At 59.3% G+C, this 20,782-nt stretch overlaps 1 protein-coding gene across 1 annotated transcript; it reads left to right on the plus strand.

Moving 5' to 3' along the window:
* The first annotated feature begins 99 nt into the window (after window positions 1-99).
* Window positions 100-18,394, plus strand: CFAP99 (cilia and flagella associated protein 99). The gene is made up of 16 exons (XM_004617459.3): window positions 100-225; window positions 5,108-5,219; window positions 6,450-6,594; window positions 7,343-7,437; window positions 7,780-7,892; window positions 8,551-8,728; window positions 9,901-9,981; window positions 10,390-10,464; window positions 10,970-11,041; window positions 11,123-11,211; window positions 11,931-12,135; window positions 15,874-16,015; window positions 16,095-16,246; window positions 16,612-16,817; window positions 17,184-17,343; window positions 17,593-18,394. Exons 2-16 carry the CDS (start codon window positions 5,112-5,114, stop codon window positions 17,707-17,709), a joined length of 1,938 nt encoding a protein of 645 aa, XP_004617516.3. The 5' UTR covers window positions 100-225; window positions 5,108-5,111; the 3' UTR covers window positions 17,710-18,394.
* The last annotated feature ends 2,388 nt before the right edge of the window (window positions 18,395-20,782 follow it).

The following is a 20,782-nucleotide window of genomic DNA, read 5'->3' on the forward strand; positions in this document are numbered from 1 at the left end:
TGCGGGTTGCTAGGTGACAACGCCCCAACGCCACCCGGTCGCGCGCTCGCTGCGCGGGTGGCCGCAGCGGTGCTGGCGGAGCGAGAATCGAGTGGGGGACCGACTCCTAATGACCATCTCGTCCCTAGGCCCGCGGGCCCTAGCGGCTGTGAGCGTCCGTGGAGCCCGCCGGCAGGTACCGGGGTGGAGAGAGGACACCGGCTGATCCGCCCCTGCGTTCCCGAGGTCTGCGCGCACTCCTCACCTTTCCCCCGCACAGGTTTTCTGGTGGATATACTTCGGAGGGCTTCTTTCCAGCCACGTGCTTAGAGTGAAGCGTGAGAGTTGGGCGGGAGACTACGGGATCGAATCCAGGACCATAAACCCCAAACCATCATAAGAGAAATCTTTATGAGATGCAAAAGAGTCAGCGACTGAATTCTGATCACTTTAATGATCATCACGTTCCTGGGTGGTCATGGCCAACTAAAAATTATCTAGGGAAAAGTGAGAGGTAGCGCTGGAGTGATAGGACAACGGAAAGTGATAGAACACCTGCAGATCTGGGTTTGATCCTCGGCATCCCATATGGTCCTCTGAACACCACCAGAAATGATCCCTGAGTGAAGAGCCGGGAGTAAGTTCTGGCACCGCTGGGAGTGACCCAAAAACAATCAAACAAACAAATCCAGCGAGAAATAATACATATACACATCCTCTGCATCTAGAAAATGAGTTTTCCAGAGCCCACAGTGGGAATGGAACCAGGACCTGGCGGGGCGAGAGTAGGGAGATCCTGCCTTATACCACTGAACCCTGTCCCCACCCCTCAGGGTGCATTCCAGAAGGGTGATCTTCCCTACCCACTGTTTCCCTCACAGTGCCCTCATTTGGGGCTGTGAAGCTTGGCGCACCTAGATCATGTGCGAAGCTGAGAATTGACAACCCGCACATGCCCTCTCTTCAAATGCCTACTGACAGCTGGAGAAGCTGGGGCAGCAGCCAGTCACCTGCTCTGTGTGAGGGGGCACAGCTGCTGTCCCCACTGGCCCAAGACCTGCCTGGCCCACAGCTTCCCCTATGGCCTTCTGGTCAAGGAGACCACATAGCTCAGGACTCTCTGGTCCCTGGTTCTATCAAAGCCGCCATGAGTGTGCCTGCTTCCCCCCCTCCCCCGCTATAGGGTCCCTGGTCGATGAACTGAGAGACTCCTCCAGAGGGGCCGCTGGTCTCCAAGGAAACACCCCACAGGGCACCACCCACTCCTTCATGGCTTTTACCAAAGTAGGTCCTTGAGCCAGGGCTCATTCCTGGGACAGCCTCCAGCTGATCTCCTGGATGCCACACTTCTACTCCCGACCCTCTAATACCAGAGCCCCCAGACTCGGTGCAAAGGCATCTCTGCTCACCTCCAGGCAGGGGGCAGGGACTCTCCACAGTCACATGGCTTAGAAGGCAAGCGGCAGTGCCTTCTAAGCAGGTTACAGTGCCAGCCTTGCACAGAGTCCCCCTCCAGGTTCTATACCAGCATTTCATATCACCCCCCAGCCTGCCAGGAGTGATCCCTGAGTGCAGAATCAGAAGTAACCCCTGAGCACAGGTGTGACCCAAAAACAAACAGATAACTAAACAAACAAAAGAATTAAAAGCCAGGGGCTGGAGCAATAGAACAGCGGGTAGGGTGTTTGCCTTGCACGCGGCCGATCTGGGTTCAATTCCCAGCATCCCATATGGTCCCCTGAACAGCGCCAGAAGCAATTCCTGAGTGCAGAGCCAGGAGTAACCCCTGTGCATTGCTGGGTGTGACCCAAAAAGAAAAAAAAAGAATTAAAAGCTAGGAAAAGAATGTATTTTAACTAGCCCACATTTGGGATGGATGCAAATAAAAGACCAGTCAGGATGACAAATGCCAGCATGAGTCTTGTGACATCTAAATCTCTCCTCATCTCTTTTCTGCCCATGACAGATTTGCAAGGAAAAGAGAAATTTTGGCTCTGCCTCCTTCAAGTTTCCTAAAGGCGAGTCAGAACAATAGCACAGCAGGGAGGATGCTGGCCTTGCAGGCAGCTGACCCAGGTTCCATCCCTGGCATCCCATCTGGTCCCCCAGGCCCAGCCAGGAGTGATCCATGAGCACAGAGGCAGGAGTCAGCACTGAGCACTGTCACATGTGACCCAAAGACAAAAAAAAAAAAACAGACTATCAAGCCCCGCATGGTCAGTGGAGTTAAAATCAATGTGCGGGTCCATAAGCTTGGGTGGGAATACCCCCCCCATGCATCCCTCAATGTAGAATTGCAGAAGTCAGATCTGGAGGAACCCCAACATCTGTTTCCCAGCAGACGGAGAGAATTTGGGTCAAGTTTGTGGGCTGATTTCCTTTGGGAGGCAGAGGCAATCCATTCAGGAGATGCTAAAGCATCTTTGGTCCCCAGTACTCCATATGCCCTGCCAGGAGTGAGTCCTCTTGGGAACTGCTCAGAGTTAGGGCTGGGGGGAAGCCCTGCCTCAGGCCTAGCTCTGAACCCCACCCAGGGGGGTGCAAGTCTCCCAGGAATCCCTCCTCTGTGGAGTGATCAGTCCCTCCAGGGTACCCACTGGCTTCCTTCCACCCGCCCCTCGTGGATGGGGCTGGGCTCTCTCCCGCTTCTCTTCTTCCACCTCACACCTGCATCATCAGCAAAGGGCCCTGCAGAGCATCCTTTCTTTGGAATGTTCCAGACTCTAGGTCTGGAAGACAAGGCTGCCACGTCTCTACCCACCCACGCCCCACTGCCATGCCTTGTCAGAGGCAGACACAGGAAGACGGGTTCCCACCCCTGGATAATGCCCCTCTCTGGTGATGGGGCCATCATTCCTGCCAAGTGACTTTCAGGCGGGGCTTCTCCTCCTAGGCCCGGGCGTGCCCCTTCATCCCTCACGCACAGGACCCCGCTGGGGTGCCACGGCCCATCCCAACATTCTGGGGATTGGGTGAGAGTATGTGCGAAGACTTAGCCGCAGCTGGGCCTGAGCACCGACCCCTGCTCCACACAGGCCTCGTAACCGTGCGGTGTTGGCCTGCCTCTCAGACCAGAGTCTTCCTCCGCAGGTCAGGGTCGTCTTTCAGACTGAAGCTAAGAGCACAGGTGCTAGGACATAGGACAGGGGTTAAGGCCCTTGTCTTGCACACGCCCGACCCAGGTTCCACCCCAGCATCTCCTATGGCCCCCTGGGCCCACCAGGAGTGACCTATGGACTCAGTGCCGGAGTCATCCCTGAGCACCACCAGTTGTGTCCCCAAAACAGTTGAGAACTGAAGGCCTCTGGATGAGGGAGGTGGCTCCAGTGCTCGCACGCTTCCAGGCCCTGAGCATCTTCTCTGGCACTACTGGGCATGGCCCTGTTGGTGCCAGAGCGTGGCACCAAGGCTACGCCTGGCCTGCCGCGGAGGAGGTCCAAGCCTTTCCCACATCTGACCCTCCGCTGCCGTTGCTCACCCTGCATCTGTGGCTCAGCCTCCACTCCACAACACGCAGACGGGCTGGAGCGACAGGACAGGGGATGGGGGCTGGCCTCACATGCGCCTAACCCCAGCTTGATCCCCGGCATCCCATATGGTCTCCTGAGTCCGCCAGGAGCAATTCCTGAGTCCTGCTGGGTGTGGCCCCCAAACAATAACCGACAAAGAAAAGCCAGACACACAGAGTATCGGGGGCTTCTAGGAGCTGGCTGGAGAGCAGGGAGAGTCTGGTGTCCAGGAGGCCATGTGAAGGGCTCTGAGGCCAGTGGACAGAGCAGCCTGAAGGGTGGGGCTGGGGTGCAGGAGCGGGGGGAGAGGTGCCCCAGGCTGCACCCAACTGAGGCAGATGAAGGGTCACAAGAACTTGGCGGATTCCTTCATATGAAAGCGGTGGAAGGATGTCCCTCTCCTCCCGCGTCCCCCTCCCCAGCCCATATTCATGGCAAAAGCTGGGGGTCCTCCTGCCCCCCCTCAGTGGGCTTGTGAAGGGCACAGGGCCTCGTAAGGCAATGCAGCACTGGCCCCATCTGTGGGCCCCTGGACCCCTCCTGACTACCCACCTGGTCTGTGGAGCCTTTTCCTTCTGGCGCCGGACACGTGGGTGTAGCCCACCTGGTCTCCGGGACTTCCTGCTCGCCTCTGGCGTTGGGGCTGCTCCTCCCACAAACGGACACCCAGCTGGGCCCCTCTGGAGGCAACTCAGAACCGCTCCAGAGAAATAAGGTGCTCTGGGCTGTGTGTGACCCACCCCAAGCTGCAGGAGTCCTATGTCCGGGGCAGGGTGTCCAAGGGAGGTTCTCAAAGACACTGGTGCCTGGACACCCCAGTGAGAGAAGCCTGTGGGCCGGGGCCTTTCCAGGAACAATGGCCCAGGCCTTGGCTCCGGAGCCTTCTCTGGCAGTGCTCAGGGCTTACTCCTGGCTCTGCCTCAGGAATCACTCCTGGTGAGCTCAGGAGACCATATGGGGTGCTGGGGATTGAACCCAGGTCAGCTGCGTGCTGGGAAGCTCCCTTCTGGCTCTTCTGCCTCTCTGATCTCTTGCTGTCTTTCTGGAACTCCTGTTCCCTGCACCCAGCCACTACAGACTTCTCCATCTGAGACTCCCACAACCTCTTCCCCGCCCCCCTTCCTCTTCCTTCCTCCAGCCTCCACAGCTGCTCTGGGGGTCTTTGCCCCTTAGAGGCCTCTCTCCCTGCCCCCCATGTTGGCACGATTGGGGGCCACTGGCCACCAGAACCAGTTCCTGGGGTCCAGCCCCAACCCCAGCTTGTGAATTCCCCCTGCAGAGAGTTTTTGGGGTCTTCTCAAACTGGGATGTTTCTGGAATGTTCCATGCTTGTACGAGGCCTGACCTTCTCCAACTCACAGGGCCTCACTGGATCCTTGAAATGGGGTGCTGAGCACAGTGACCCATGGCCTCTTCTCCGTCCATGTCAGGGAAGTGACTGGGTTGAGGGGCGCCCAGAGCCCCCTTCCATGCTCCTCCTGATGGGCTTGCGGCCATGTGGGGCACTGTGAGGGCCTCAGTGTGCAGGACAGAGAGGCAGGCTTGAGTTGGGGGGCGCAGCCCAGGAGAGGACAGCTGAGGTGTCCAGTGGGGGGGGGCATCCAGTTGTGTGCTTGCAGGAACATGCTCTACGGCAAGTGTGTGTGGACGGTGATCGAGTACCTGGACCGCTTCCGACCCAACATAGATGTCCCTGAGCAGTTCTTGCTGGCCACATCTGAAGCACTGCAGGTATGGCTATGTCCACTGCTGGGAATCCCAGGGGCCCACCCTCCCTGCCCTGCCACAGCCTCTCTTTAAGGATGGCCAGAACCTGGTCCAGAAGTGTGTGTGTGTGTGTGTGTGTGTGTGTGTGTGTGTGTGTGTGTGTGTATGTGAAGCACAGAGGCTCGGGTAGTGACACTGACACACCCTACCTGTATCCTGCCTGCCTTGTGTCTGTGAGGCCCAGTTCCATCAGCCACCTGCAGGCCTCCGTCCCCAATGGAATGGTGTGGCTCACGGACTGGGGGCATGGTCTCACTGGAGGGGCGTGGTCTTTTGGGAGTGGGGCCTGGTCCTTTGGGGTGTGGCTCATGGACAGGGGCATGGTCTTACTGGAGTGTGGGCATGGCGCCATTGCAGTAGGGGTGTGGGCTTATGGGGTGGGCCCCCATCAGAGAGGGACGTGGTTCAGCTGGACTGAAGTAGACATCTTCGGGGCTGGGGGGGTAAGTGAAAAAAAAGAGTGGGGAAATGGCACATGGACTGGGGTGTGGGCCTACTGGAGTGGGGGCGTGACCCCTGGGTGGGGGCGGGGTGCCACTGGAGTTGGGAGGGGAGGCTCTAGGAGACCAGGGCAGCTGCTCCTGGGATGTAACTCTGGGCTGTGGTCCGGCGGCTTCCATCCCGGCTCCCACGGCTGGTGGCACCACACTCCTACAGAAGGGAATTTGTTTACGTGGACCCCCCCACCTGCTTGCGTGGCCTCTGCTGACTCACAGGCTGAGCAACCCCCCACCCTCACCGGTCCTGGTTGTGTCTTTTCCTTCTTCGTCAGCCCCCCTGTGGTACTGCACCCAGGACACTAACCAGGGACGGTTGCTGCCACCAGGGGTCAGGCGTGCAGGGAGAACTGGGCCTCAGGAAGGAGGGAGTAACACAGAGGGGTCCCGCGGGCACCTGCGTCTCCAGCTGCTGCCGTCCAGCCATCTCTGTCCCTGAGCTCTGCCCAGCATCCCTGGGAGCCGGTTTTTGTTTGCTTTGGTATTTGGGCTTATCCTGGCTCTGCACTCAGGGATCACTTCTGGCGGGCTTGGGGGGGGCCATGTGGAGTGGCAGGGATTGAACCCCGGGTGGCCTCTGAGCATGAACCCATGCCCCACCCCCAGTGTCCCCTCTTGGCTCTTCTGGATGCCATCCCTGTGTGAAACCCTGTCCTGTGCCCTCAGCGCCCACCTTTGCTGGTTATGTCTCTTGCAGGGGCTGCACCCCCAGAAGCAGGCCTTCATTCTGGACGTTCTCTCGGGGTGTCTGGAGCACCATCAGATGCTAACCATCGTGCTGGATGCCTTCTACCTGCGTGAGGGCCGCTTCTACCTGCATGCCGACTGCAACCTCTTCCGGGGTAGGCTGTGCGCTGCGAGGAAGGGCAGCCAGAGTAGGGGCTGCACTCCTGACCCCTTCCCGGGCCCTGGCTGCAGGCTGGGCTATGCTGCCTGCCAGGACATCCCTAGCTCCTGACAGACACCTCCTTCCCGTGGCCTCTGTGGAGGGTCGGTCCAGCCCCTGGCCTGCAGGGGGATGGCAGGGTGGAGGGGGCACAGCTGCAGGTCGCTGAGGTCAGGGTGACTGTGGCTCCAGCCCTCATGCACTATGCAACCATGGAGAGCCCACTAGTCTGCAGCCCTTGACAGCCATACTGCAGCCGTCTCAGGACTCAACTGCCAAGGGGCCTGAGAGATAGTCCAGTGGGGAGGGCACTTGCCTTGCACGTGGCTCACCAGGATTTTCCCCCCGGCATCCCATATGGTTCAGCGAGTACCGCCAGGAGTGATTCCTGAGTTAGAGCCAGTAGTAAGCCCTGAGCACTGCCAGATGTGACTCAGTAATGAAATAGACAAATCAGAACTCCCCGACTAAACTCCATAGAGAGATGCTTGCCCTGGACCTCCGTGGGGCGCCATGGGCTGGGGGATGCTTTGGAAGCCAGTGTCCCTTGCAGACAACCAGGCCTGTGTTTCCTGCCAAAGACGCCACTGCCTAGTCGCTCCCTCTGTAGACTGTACCCACCGAGTACCCGGAACCTCACCCCGGGGTATCCACCACCTCAACATGCCCTTGCGCCCAGCTCTCTGTCCTGTGTCCATCCACAGTGATCTGCTACCTGGCCACCTTCCAGCTGGAGGAGCTGGGCTTCCAGAACTTCCGAGACATCATCAAGTCGCAGCCTCTGGACAAGATGTGTAAGGTGGGTGGGCACCTGCCCTTCCCGCCCCGCCCCACCCCCACCCATCCATTCAGCACCCACTGCGTTCAGGTTCCTTGCCCACTCTCTCACCCCCACTCCAGTCCACCCCTCACCCACTCCACCCACCTTGTCCCTGCCCCGCTCTCGCTGCCAACCCTGTGTAGACTCCGCCCACTACCCATTCACACACCACACACACACCGCCCAGTCCATGTCTTGCCCATGCTGCCCCACCCTGTCCAGGTCCCGCCCGCACTGAGCACCTCTGCCTCCAGGTCCTGGGCAGTCTCTTCCTCTCGGGTGGGCTGGCCTGCACGCCACATCACCCTGACCCCGCTTCAGTTCCTGCAGTTCTTCTTCAACCCCTTGAACCTGTGCACGTGGCTCCGGGACGAGTGGAGCCTCATCTACACACCGGAACACGTGTCCAAGCACTGGATTGGCGGCCTGCTGAGGTCCCGGCTCCGGGGACCCCGATAGCAGAGGGGGGTTCCGGCGCCCCGTGCCCCTGGGGGAAGCAGGATCTGTCCCCTCCCTTGTACACGCCCAATCTCCTTTAGCAGGGGCAGGAGCCAGGCAGGTAGGGAGCACTGGGCAGGTGCGCGGGGACAGGCAGGCGCGGGGACAGGGCAGGCATGCGGTGACAGGCGTGAGGAGGACACAGGTGCGTGGGGGCAGGGCAGGCATGGGGCAGGCGCGCGGGCACCGAGCCAGGGCACTGAGCGGGCCGGTGGCCGACTTCTGCCTCGGTGCCACCCCCCTGCCGCCCCCTTTCCCCCCAGCCTCTCTGCAGCACCCCGCCTGCCTGCCTCCCCCAGCCGTGCTGCCCTGGGAACATGCTTTGCAGTCGCCAACTTCCTTCCGCTGTGCCATCTGCTGGGGCCCAGATTAACTCTGTGTCCCAGCTGTCGTCTGTCCTGCCCCCCCCCCATTGCCACGGCAGGCAGCCTGTCCTCCCAGCCCTCCTCATGCTGGGGCCCTGCAAGAGGAACCTCATCGGCAGGGCACTGGGCCTGCAGTCGGTTCCAGGGCCCCGCGCCGGGGGGTCCCACGCGCCCCCTGCTGGCCGGCTTGGGCAGCGCCCCTGAGCAGCACCTCCACCTTCCCTTCAAGGTGGCAGCCCCAGGTGCAGGAGCTGATCAGCCACCTCCAGGGGCTCCTGACCCAGCAGTCCCGCTCCCCAAGATCCAAGGCCAAGCTCACGAAGCCCCGGGAGTTCAAGCTGACGGCCCCCAGGCCCCGCACCATCCCCATGCCTGAGCTGGTGCCTTTCATGGCCAAGACCAGCGCTGTGAGTGTGGGGGCCCCTGTGGGATGTGGCAGGCAGGAGGAGGGGGGGGGGATGCTCAGCAGAGCCGAGTGCAGGGGGCTGTCCTCTGCTCCCAGCAGGCCTGGGCCTGGCTGAGACCTGCTGGGTGCCATCCATCTGGCCGTGACAGTGTCTACTGGGACGAACTACTGGAATGAAAAAAAAAATCACATTTTGAATAGAGGTTTAGTGAGGCCTTACAAACTTTTACGAAAGTGGCATTTTCAAATGTTCTATTGAAACGTCTGTCCCGCAGGGCTCTGCGGTCCAGCACATTTGATGGTACATTTGCCTTTGTTCCTTGTCATGTGCGTGGAGGGGTCCAGCCCAGCCGCTTCTGGTCTGGACAGCCCCCTTCAGTGGTTTTCTGCTGTCAGCCGCAGCCCAGTGTGGGGCAGTACCGCATCTGCATTCCCAGCACTTGGGGGGCTGGTGTGTGCGGGAGGGCCTCACCAGGGCACCTGCCCCACGGGCTCCGAGCCTCCAGGGCATGATGCTGGGTGACCAGTGCCACAGCAGAGCACAGCTGACCTAGAAGACGGACTGGAAAAGCTGACACAGGCCTGGTCTCCAGGGAGGGCTGCACCGAGGGTGGCTGTGAGCAGGTTGGCAGGACCTTTGGGTGGGTGGACACAGCACACCGGGGTCAAGACAGGGAAGGCTGCAGCCTTCCAGAAAGGGTCCAGCTGCCCAGCTGCTTCCTTCAGCACCTGGAACTCCCACCACCCTCCCTGCCCAGTCTAGTGCGTCCAACCATCAGTCCAGGGTTCAGTGCTCACTGAGGTCCCCCTCCAATGACCACCATGCCCAGTAGGTCCCAAGAGGCTGCCTTCACTCTCGTGTAGACACACGGATATCACCTGCACACACACCCACGTGTACACACACACCATGTGAAGACACAGATATCACATACACATGTGTACACATGCATGCCACCTACATACAGATCCACAGGCATACATGTGCACACGAGTATACACATGCCACGTGCATATACACAGTGCACACACATATGTTGAACCTACATTGACGCACATACCATGAGCACCCAGAGCCACACCCAGGTGGACACATATACATGCACATGTGGCGGCCTCCAGCTTGCTCACCCACTCTCTGAGCTGCAGCTGCTGACCGTGCCTCCTCATCAGGTCCCCAAGAGCACCCACCAGCCACCCAGAGAGCAGCAACTGCTCAAGGTGACCAAGAGGCACAATCGTCGGATGGCTGAGGTCAGCCGCTTTCCGAAGCCACCTCACAGGCTGGGGGATGTGCTAAGAAGGGGGGAGGAGGTGGGGGAGGAGGGTGAATGGAAAGGAGGAGCAGGATAGGAGGCTGGGGAGGAGGAAGAGGATGACAGGGGAGGAGAATGAGAGGGGGGAGATAGTGGACAGAGGAGGTAGAGAGAATGGCCAGTAGAGTGGGGAAGGATGGATGGAGGGGGAGAATGGACAGGGCTGTGGGAGAGGACGGAGGATGAGGGGCAGGGAGGAGGGAAGAGGAGGACGCTGCCAAGCGCCGACAGGGGAGTTGAGTGGGTGGGTGGTGCCTTCACCCAGGAATGGGCCTGCTGGGTGCCCACACTGGGGTATCTGGGGGAATTGTGGGGCCGTAGCTGTTCCCCCCCCCCCGCCCCTCAGGAGCTGCTACTGAGGGCAAATTTGGAGGAGCCACGGTGTGCGCTTCCCAGGAGTCGTAAGGAGACCCCCGTGCAGGTGACTCCCCCCAGGGTGTGGTGGGCAAGGCAGAGAGGAGGCCCCTGGGGCCATGTGTGTGCGTACAGCCCCTTTGTCTCCATCTGGGATGGCCCAGCCATGCGCTGGGTTTCCCAAAGGCAGTGCCAGAGGCCCGCCTGACCCCGGAGCAAGAGAGGAGGTGCCACCTCTGCCCGTGTGGTCCCAGTTGTGGGGAGAGGTGCTCAGACCGCCTTGGTCCCAGGCGGTCTGAGCACCCCCCGTGGTCCCAGGAGGAGTGAGCCCCTCACCATGGTCCCCACTGTGGTCCTGACTGGGGGGACTGAGTACCCCCACCGTGGTCCCAGATGGCACCCGTGGAGGTCCTTGGCCCGCTGAGCAGGCAGGGGAGGTGATGGGCCACCTGGACAGCAGCCCTCACCCCGTGTGGCTCCCCACTCTGCAGGGCTCACTCGGGGTGCCTGGGGGTGCAGGGTCAGGCTGGGGGAGCCCCAGGGCTTGGACACCAGGTGCTGATGCTTGGCAGGACGTCAGGATGGAGTTGTGGCAAGAGCCATCACCCAGAATCCAGCAGACTTCGAGGCTGACCTTCTATAGGGTGAGCCGCTGAGCTCCCACCCCACACCCCACCCCCGTGGCCCCCAGGACTGCCCCTGACCACATCCAGCCTTTCTTACAGCCTGACAACGTGACCGTCAAGCTGAACACGGCAGCCATCCTGCGCGAAGGGTCCCTGTACCAGCGGCAGGTGGAGAAAGAGCTGCAGAGGTGAGGGCCTTGGGCCCCAGCCGGGAGCCGCAGAAGCCTGGGCCCTGGACCTGAGGGAGGCCCCAGGCACTCCAGACCTGCCTCTGAGACCTGCTGCCCAGACCAGGACCACAGAGCCTGGGACACACCTGTGAACTGGGTTGTGGGCAGGAGCTTGAGAGGCTGACAAGCTGCAGGAGAGGGTGGATGAGAGGTGGACAGTGATATGTGACTGGATAGTCATGTGGGCATGGGGATGTAACTAGAAAGATGAGTGGGCTGGGGGATGTGATTGGACAGGTGGGTGGGCTGGGAGATGTGATTGGACAGGTAGATGAATAGAACAGCGACAGTAAGACAGACGGGTGGGGGGCCGGAGGAATAGTATAGCAGATAGGACATTCATTGCCTTGCACAAGGCCAACCCTTGTACCCCAGTTTCCCCCACGTTTCCCTGGGAGCCCCGCCAGGAGTGATCACTGTGTGCAGAGCCTGGGAATGGGGCACAGATGTGGCTGGAGAGGTGGGGGTGGAGGAGAGGTGGGAGGATGGATGGGCTGAGTGAGGGGCTGAGGGAGGGAGGGAAGGCTGTGGCAGGGTGCAGATAGAGGGAAGGGGATGGTTGGGCAGGGTGAGAGGGTGGGTTGGGGTCTGGGGGCTTGGCAGCCCCTGCCCGTGCCCAGGGGCCCCTGTGACTTCGGAGACTCCCAGGGGGGATGGCAGCCAGGCCTTATCTCCAGGGTCGATAAGCTCGTGGATGGAGCTGGGGACTTCTCCGAGTTCTTCAAGTGGCAGAAGGCCATGAAGGCACAGGACCAGGAGGAGTGGCGGGCGGCAGAGGAGTGCAGGAGGCTGCGGGGAAAGCTGAGCCGCGAGGAGGCGCTACTGGCGCGGCAGCACCTGGTGCAGGAGAACAGGCGGAAAGCAGAGCAGAAGAAAGAGGAGGTGAGGAACTCCCAGAGCGACAGCGCCATCCCTGGCTCGGGTCCTGCCTCCACTGCCCTCCTCGCTTCCTCCCTCCTGCTTCATTTATGTTTGCAAGGCCCAGGGTGGTAGTGGGGCACAGGCTTGGACAGCAGGGTCCCTGGCACCCCATGCTGTTCTGAGCTTTGCCAGGGGCAACCATGGTATTCTCTTCCCATGGTATTTTCTCAGAGCCCCTGGGCGCTGCCGGGTGGGGTTCAAGATGAACCGAGCACATAACAGAACTCAAGAGTCAAAACCAGGCAAGACCAAATGGACTTAACGGACCCAGCCCATTCCTAGTGGCCCATGGGAAGCTTGTCAGGGATGTGGCTGGGAGCCATGCGTGCCCTGTGTCCTCACTGCGGGCAAAGGTACCTAAGTAGCCACGTCGTGTCCTGTGGGATTGACCCCTCTGTCTGGTTGTGGCCCTCGGCCCTGCGTGCTCAGTAGAATTCAGGGAGTTGCCCTAACCTGGTCGAGAGACGCAGGATGGAGCGTGGCTCCGATGTGTGTGTCCTTGACTCTGTGTGAGCAGGCAGTTATTTACTGGAAACTTCTTCCTATGGTATTTTCTCAGTCAATAGTCTGGATGTTTCTTTTATTTTCCACTTTTAAAGTTTTATTGAGACATGAGTGGCCAATTCACTTTGCATATATTTAAGACATTTAACGTGTTTTTTAGAACTTGGGTTTTTCCCCAAGCATACTCAGGAGGTCCTGGGATCCCTCTCAGCGATTTTCTCTGGCAGAGCCAGCAGCTCAGTGCAAGGGTGCAGGATGCCACATGCCAAGGCTCTTCGGGCTATCCCACCCCGGCAACACTCAGAGGCCTCCAGGCCTACCCCTGGAGTTGTGGCAGCGGATGGAGCTGGGCTCAGCGTGCCAAGCCAGAACTTGAGCTCTGTCTTGAACTGTCTCCATTTTCATGTGTGCTGGGACGCGAGGCCTCGATGGCACTAGTTAACACACCCGGCACCTCCACTGGTCACTCACCTTCTCCTTGTGTGATGGGAAAACATGAGTGCTGTCCCCTTAGCAAAGTCCAAGCACATGGTCATCACTGTTGGGAGTCTGGGACCTGCTCGTTCGATGACCACATCTTCTGCACTGGCCACCTCCACTTCTTCCCAGGCTGCCTGCAACCTTGTCTGTCGGGCTTATGTGACTTAAGATAGCTTCATCCGGCTTTAGCCACGTGCCCGTGCATGACCTCCTTCTTTCTCAAGGAATAGTGTTCTGCCGTGTACCATGTGCACACATGTGCATCGTATGTACACACACGTGTCCATGCATGCATATACCTGTGCACATTTGTATGCCATGCAGCTATGCACACATATGTATATGCATATGTATGTACATGTATGGACGTGAGTGGTTATTCTCCCCCACCCTGTGCTGGGGGTGCGAGAGTTCTGCTCAGGACATGGGTTTTACCTTGGAACATGCACCCAAACGGAGGTGGGCAGCCATATGTCGATATGTTTTAGGAATGCTGCTTCCTGCAGTGCTGTGCCAAGCCACCCACCACGTGCATCAAGGGCCCCTTTCACCACGCCCTCCCCGGGCTGTTCACATAGGCCTTTTTTTCCTTGTTTTTGGGTCACATGTGACAATGCTTAGGGATCTCAGGGATCTCTCTCTCTCTCTCTTTCTCTCTCTCTCTCTCTCTCTCTCTCTCTCTCATTCTCTCTCTCTCTCTCTCTCGGCTTTTTGAGTTACACCGGTGATGCTCAGGGGTTAGTCCTGGCTCTGCACTCAGGAACCACTCCTGGTGGTGTTCAGGGGACCATATGGGATGCCGGGAACCAAACCCGTGTCAACCGTGTGCAATGCAAATGCCCTGCCCGCTGTACTATCACTCCAGCCCCTCAGGGATCACTCTTGCCTCTGAATCAGGAATCACTCCAGGAAGTGCTTAGGGGACCTTATGGGATGCTGGGGACCAAACCCAGGTGGCTGCGTGCAAGGTAAGCTTCCTACCTGCAGTATGTACCACTGCTCTGGTGCTTCTCCATGGCCTTTCTGGATAAGCACTGGAGCTGCCATGCAGTGATACTCATTCTGGCTCTGCTTGGTTTGCATCCCCCCTGACAATCCTGGGACGGAGCAGCTCCTGCACCCACTGGCCATGTGCATGTCTGTGCAAGTCCTTTTTTTTTTTTTTTTTCTGGTGCCAGGGATTGAACCCAGGGCCTCACACATTTGAGGCATGTGCTCTTCCATGCAGCCACATCTCTGGTCTTTTTGTTCACTTAAAAAAAAATCAAGTTGTGGGGCTGGAGTGATAGCACAGCGGGTAGGGCATTTGCCTTGTACGCGGGCAACCCCGGTTTGATTCCCAGCATCCCATATGGTCCCCTGAGCACGGCCAGGGGTAATTCCTAAGTTCAGAGCCAGGAGTGACCCCTGAGCATCACTGGGTGTGACCCAAAAAAGCAAAAATCTTTGTAAAAAATCAAGTTGTTTAGAAAAACCTTTGTTTTTGCGGTTAAGTTGCATGAGTCGTATTCTTCCCTGTCTCGGGGACTAATGACTGTGTCAAGTATGTGCTTTGTGCAAACCTTTCTGCAACTCACAGGCTGATGCTGGCTTTCAGCTTTCCACTTGGGGGAGTGCTGGAGCAGTAGTACAGCAGGGAGGGTGCTTGCCTTGCATAAGGCTGGCTCGGGTTCAATCCCTGGCATCCCATATGGTCTCCGGAGCATTACCAGGAGTGATCCCTGAGCAGAGCCAGGAGTAACCCCTGAGCACTGACATCCATGGCCTCAAAACAAAACTTTCCAGTAGGTTTTCCTTTCTGTCTTTCGCTTCTTTGCTAAGGCTAGTTCTGTGCTGAAACCTTTGAAAACAAGGGTCACAACCCAGGATCCAAGGTGGAAGCGGGTGATGGTGGGAATGCGCCCATGGTATGGCCCACGCCACTCACATAGTCCACCTGAGTCTGTCCTGACCCCAGGTGCCCCAGACCTGTAATCCTGTCTGTGCCACCAGCAGGCTCCCCACTTGTGCCAGCACCCACGGGGCACCAGCTTCCTTCTGCTTTCCGCTTCTGGAGCCTAGCACGGCGGGAACACTGATCCATGTCTCCTGAGGGGTGACACAGCCCCAGAGTGGACCAACTGCAGTCCAGGCAGGCCAGGAAGGAGCTGAACATCAGGCACACAGGATGCTGAGCAGTGTCCGGACCTGAGCTGCAGGGGAGACAAGCCTGGGGAAAGGTGCCCCCCCCAGCAGACGCAGTGCCCAGGACTGGGGGCTCCAGGGGGCCCCGGGAGCTGGACTTGGCTCGCCAGGGCGCCCTTGGCTTGCTCCCTCAGCTCACTGTGAAATCCGGGCAGGGGTAGGGGGCTGGAGCAATAGCACAGCGGGTAGGGCATTTGCCTTGCACGCGGCCGACCCGGGTTCGATTCCCAGCATTCCATATGGTCTCCTGAGCACCGCCAGGAGTAATTCCTGAGTGCAGAGCCAAGCATAACCCCTGTGCATTGCCGGATGTGACCCAAAAAGAAAAAAAAGAAATCCAGGCAGGGGCTGGGCGCGCTGGAGGAAGGATGGGTGAGGGGCTCCTCTGCAGGCCTGACTCCAGGACTGAGGTAGGAGCTGATGCATTTTAAGCAGGACTCAGGGCTGACTCTGGTCACTGATGCTGCCCAGAGGCTGACTGGCACCTGGAAGGGGCACCCGGGCTCTGATGGGGGTGCATGTCACCCGCAGACGGCGGAGCTGATGCAGCAGTGCACAGAAAGGCGCGTGCAGGAGCAGGAGGTGCTCAGGGAGCGGGTGGAGCAGGTGCAGGAGGTCCAGAAGAACATCAAGGTGGTGCAGTCCCGGCTCCTGAACTACCGACAACAGACAGGTAGGAGAGAGGCCCCGGGCTCTGGGCGGCCCCTCTCCCGGGGACTGATGCTCCGCCCGCACGCTGTCTGTCCCCCAAGTCCAGAAGGTGGTAGAGGAGAGCCGGGAGCTGCTGCAGCGCCGTGCAGAGGAGGCGCGTGAGGAGCAGCAGCAGCGCCGGGAGCTTGCCGTCCAGTTACACGCCCTGGAGACGAAGCCCGTGCGCAGGAACAAGCTCGTGGACCTGACTCAGGTGAGCTCAAGGCCATCCCCTGTGTTCACAGTTCGTGTGGGGGAAGGCTTGGGTGAGGAGAGGCAGCGAGGTTGTGGGGGCCTGCACATGGCAGCCCAGGTTGAGTCCCCAGCACCCCATTTGGTCCTCTGAGCTCCACCAGGACTGAGTGCTGAGCACTTTATGGTGCGGCCTGAAGCAAAACCCAAGGCTGCGTGGGAGACCAGGTGAGGTCACACCAGGCAAGGGACAGTGATGGCCCCATGGGACTGCCACTATGCGCTGCATGTCCACCAGGCCCACAGGACACGGGCTGCGGAGGGGCAGGCTGGAGCTGGGAGGGGCACACGCCCACCCCCACAGCAGGTCGCCCGGCCACCTTGCAGACCCCGGGGTACGGCCTGGAAGGGGAGATGTCCCTGGTGGAGCTCCGTGAGCGGTTGGCGCTGCTCAAGGAGACACAGCAGCGAACCGAGGTGGCGCGGCGGGACCAGATCATCCAGGACAAGCGAGCCAGGAGCCGGGATCTGCAGGACGCCTTGGAGCTCATCGTCCTGTGCAGGGCCGCCCAGGGCCGCAGGGCCGCCTTGAGGTGCGCTGCCCTTTCTCTCCGCTTGGGGCTCACTGGTGCGGCAGGCAGGAGTCGGACGTGAGCCTGGACGGGCAGAGGCAGGGTGCGGAGAAGCAGCCCCCGCGCTGTGTGCGACCCCCAGGACACCACCTGCCACCAAAGCGCAGGGCTGGATGGTGCGCGGGGGCCGTCACTCGGACCCTGACGCAGGCCGACTGGTGCCGGGGAAGCTCCCGGGCGCAGCTGGGGGCCTGGCGGGTGGCTCCCCGTCCACCCTGCAAAGACGATGTCCGAGGGAAGGGCGTAGAGTTTGCGGCGGGCGACCCAGGCGAACGCGCGGGGACCCGCGGGCCGGGCCGGGCGGCTCTGAGCGCGCTCGCCCCTCAGGTGGGAGGAGGAGAAAGCGCGTCGCGTGGCGCCCTTGCGGGACGAGCGTGTGCGGGAGCTGCAGCTCGCGCTGCGGGAGAAGGCGGCCGAGCGCCAGCGGCTGGAGGCGCAGCTGCAAGTGCCGCCCGCGGAGTCGCGGGCCGCGCGCCCTCGACGACGGGTGAGCTGGAGAGCGCAGTGCGCGGGGATGGGCGCGGAGGCGGAGCGGGAAGCGCAGAGGCGGCGTGGAGTGGGTGCGGGATGGCCATGGGGAGAGCTCAGGGGTGGCCTGGAGAGGGCGCGGAGTCGGCGCGGAGAGGGTGCGGGGGCGGCGCGGGAAGCGCGGGGCCGACATGGGGAGGCCGCGGAGTTGCGCGGGAGGGGTGGCGCCCGGGCCCGCGTGTCCGCACCCACGTCCCGCCGTCTGCAGGCGCAGCAGGAGGCGCGGCACTGGCTGCAAATGGAGCGGAGCCTCGAGCGCGGGCGGCAGGCGCAGCAGGCGACGGACTCAGCGTGTGGGTCGCCGCGCCGCCGGGAAGCTGCCTAGCCCGGGGCTTCCGCGCACCCACCGCTGCCCTGGACTCCGCCCCGCGCACTTCCACCTGCGTAGTGTTACCAGACTGTGGGACACGCAGCCTTGGCGTGAGACAGTCATGTTCAACAAGTGCCCGCGTGTACCATCGAAGTGATGTGGGCATTCTGGACTTCCTTGCGCTGCCGGGTCCCTTCCCTCTGGCACCCCTTTTTAGGAGCATCCAGAGTCCCCTCCATGCGCAGAACCCCGTTCTGGACCCGACTGTGCCGGAGCGCGGTGATCTCGGCACGTTCAGTCTGCTGAGCTGTGGGGGTCAGGGACTGGGGCACACACACAATGAGGCTCAAAGCAGACACTGTCCCTGCCCGAGGACTTGGGAGTCCTGGCCACTGCCCCTGCCTCTGCCCCCACATCACTCTCACCTTTTGTCTAGCCTCGGGGAAGGAAGAAGCAGCGGTCAGACCTGGCCGCAGGAGGTGATCAGGACCTGATGTTCTGGGTGGGAGGTTCTGACCCTCATGAGGCTAGCTTTATGGCATGGAAATTCCACATTCCACGTGGGCAGGGACATGGGCCAGCTCCTGAGCTGGTGGCGGGTGGGGGGTGCACACCCCAGGAGAGAACAGAGCAGGGTGGGTTCTTCCTCTGCCCATCCTGGGCAGCAGTGCGGGAAGCCATTGGCCTAGCAATTTCCTCATGTCTGCATCAGAGCTGGGGGCAGGGGACCTTCCTGGGAAATAAAACATGCAAGTGACCTAATTCAACTCAGAGCCTCCTCCCTGCACGTCCAAGGACATGAGACCCTCCAGAACCCCTGGGGTCTCAGACAGATTTTAGTGCCCTGCCGGGATGGCCGGGTAGATTGGGTGGGCCCAGTGTGGGCTGTCCCTGCCCTTTGGGCGGGGGCCTGCAGCAGTGGGCATATACCACAGCCCAGCCTCACACCCCACCATGCAGGCCTGGCCCTACCTGAGAGCAGTGTGGGACAGCCCCGGTTTCTCCCTGGATCCATGTTCTAATGTGCGCGGTGGGCACTGGGTGGGGGTTTTGTGCCAGGGTTACCTCCAGGGGCTCTGCTTATCCCCACGGAACTCTGACTGGCCTAGGCTGCTGTGGCATGTGAGCTCTTGTCCCAGAGGAGGCCATTTATGGCCACTGTGACCGGAACCACTGCCCCCACCCCCTTAGGCCACCAGGACCACCACCCCTTCCCCTGGAGCTGAGACGCGTTAGTGAGATTGACTCAGCAACATGCCTTTTATCTGGAAACACTGAATATTTGCTGGTCAGTCCTGAAGCTATGGCTGACACGGCTGGGGCTTCCTTCCTGTGAACATGCCGTGTTCCCTCTGTCATGGATCCTTCTGGAGTCCTACTTGGGGAGCAGCTCAGCTGGAGTGGTGGTTTGGCTAAGGCCTAAAATTCTTTTTGCACCAGCAGGGGGCGGGATATCCTGCTGGTGTCTTGCAAAAGTGGCTACAGAGCCCGGGGACAGCGGTTGCAGAGGCTGGGGGTGGGAGTGGGCTCCTGCCTGCAGCGGTCTCAGAGCCCCTGACAGTGTCTGCCACACAGAGAAGCACAGGCTCTTTCTCTGCAGAGGTGAGGATGCAAGTCCTGGCCACACCCACAGAGGGTCTGGTGGGAGGCCCAGGACCTGACCCAAGCCAAACACACAGCAGGAGCTGGGTGTCAGCGTGGCCCCGCGTGCTCGATGTGCTGGTCACACCTGGAAAATCTGCAGCAGGAGATTCAAATTCAAGTTCTAAATAAAAACCTCTCTGTATTTTGAGCTGCATTTGATGCAAAATTGTTTTAAGGGTTCAGTTACCTTTCTTATGAAGTATTTTAAAACTCCTCTAGCTCTATATTTTTAGTTAATTTGTAATTTTTTGGCTTTTTGGGTCACACTTGGCGATGCTCAGGGGGTTACTCTTGACTCTGCACTCAGGAATCACTTCTGGTGGTGTTCAGGGGACCACATTGGATGCTGGGGTCAAATCCAGGTTGGCCTCCAGCAAAGCAAATGTCCTACCTGCTGTAGTACTACTTCGGAGCTAAATTTATATTTGTAAATTTTGATATTTATCACAAACTATTTTTGGAAAATATTGTTTATTATAAATGGAAATATGTATATATATACCTCTTGGAGAGCCCAGCAAGCTACCAAGGGTATCCCGCCTACATGGAAAAGCCTGGCAAGCTCCCTATGGCGTATTCAATGTCAAATACAGTAACAATAACAGATCTCATTCCCCTGACCCTGGAAAGAGCTTCCAATTGAGACATTACTGGTGCCCGTTCGAATAAATCGATGAACAATGGAATGACAGTGATCCAGTGATTGTGTTTAAAACAATCGAGGCTTCCCCAGTGGTTCTGGTGGCTGAAGACCAAGTGGTACTCAGCTATGGGGTGCCAGGGACTGGACCTGGGGCCTTGCACAGACCCATTGCTTTGAGCTATATTCTTGTGTCTAGCTTTGGAGAATCTTACACCTTTTATTTATTTTGCTTTTTGGGCTTCCTTCCTGACTCCATGCTCAGGGATCACTCCTGGCAGTGCTTGGAGGACTATATGTGGTTCTAGAAATTAAACCTGGGTCAGCCACATGCAAGGCAAATGCCCTGTCCACTGTACTTGCTTTCTGGCTCCAAATCTTATATTTTTTACTTTAAAAAATCACTATTAAAGTCAAACCATGCAGAAGGAACTCAGGGCTGGCATTCCAACTTGGTATGTTTTATACTGGGATCAAACTTACTGTATTTTCTACATGCCAAATTCTCTTACAATTTGCTTGAAATACCAAAGAGACTATTCAGCAAGGTGACACAGACATTCCTGCTGAGCTTCCTTTGGGACACAGCCTTCCAGGCTAAGGCCTTGGAGGAAACCCTGGGGAGAGCTCGCTGCAGGGGGGCGTCCCCCAGTCACAAGAGCAGGTGGCTCTCCTCTGCTTGCCAGGTCCATACCCGTGTACTGCTCTGGTGGCTGAGTACCCTGTTCATGGTATTCTGCTCAGACCCTCGGAAGAGTACCTGACAGGCTGGCGTGTGGCTGTCCAACTCTCACCTGTGCTCAG

This window comes from Sorex araneus, chromosome 5, assembly GCF_027595985.1.
Source record: "Sorex araneus isolate mSorAra2 chromosome 5, mSorAra2.pri, whole genome shotgun sequence".
Taxonomy (NCBI): domain Eukaryota; kingdom Metazoa; phylum Chordata; class Mammalia; order Eulipotyphla; family Soricidae; genus Sorex; species Sorex araneus.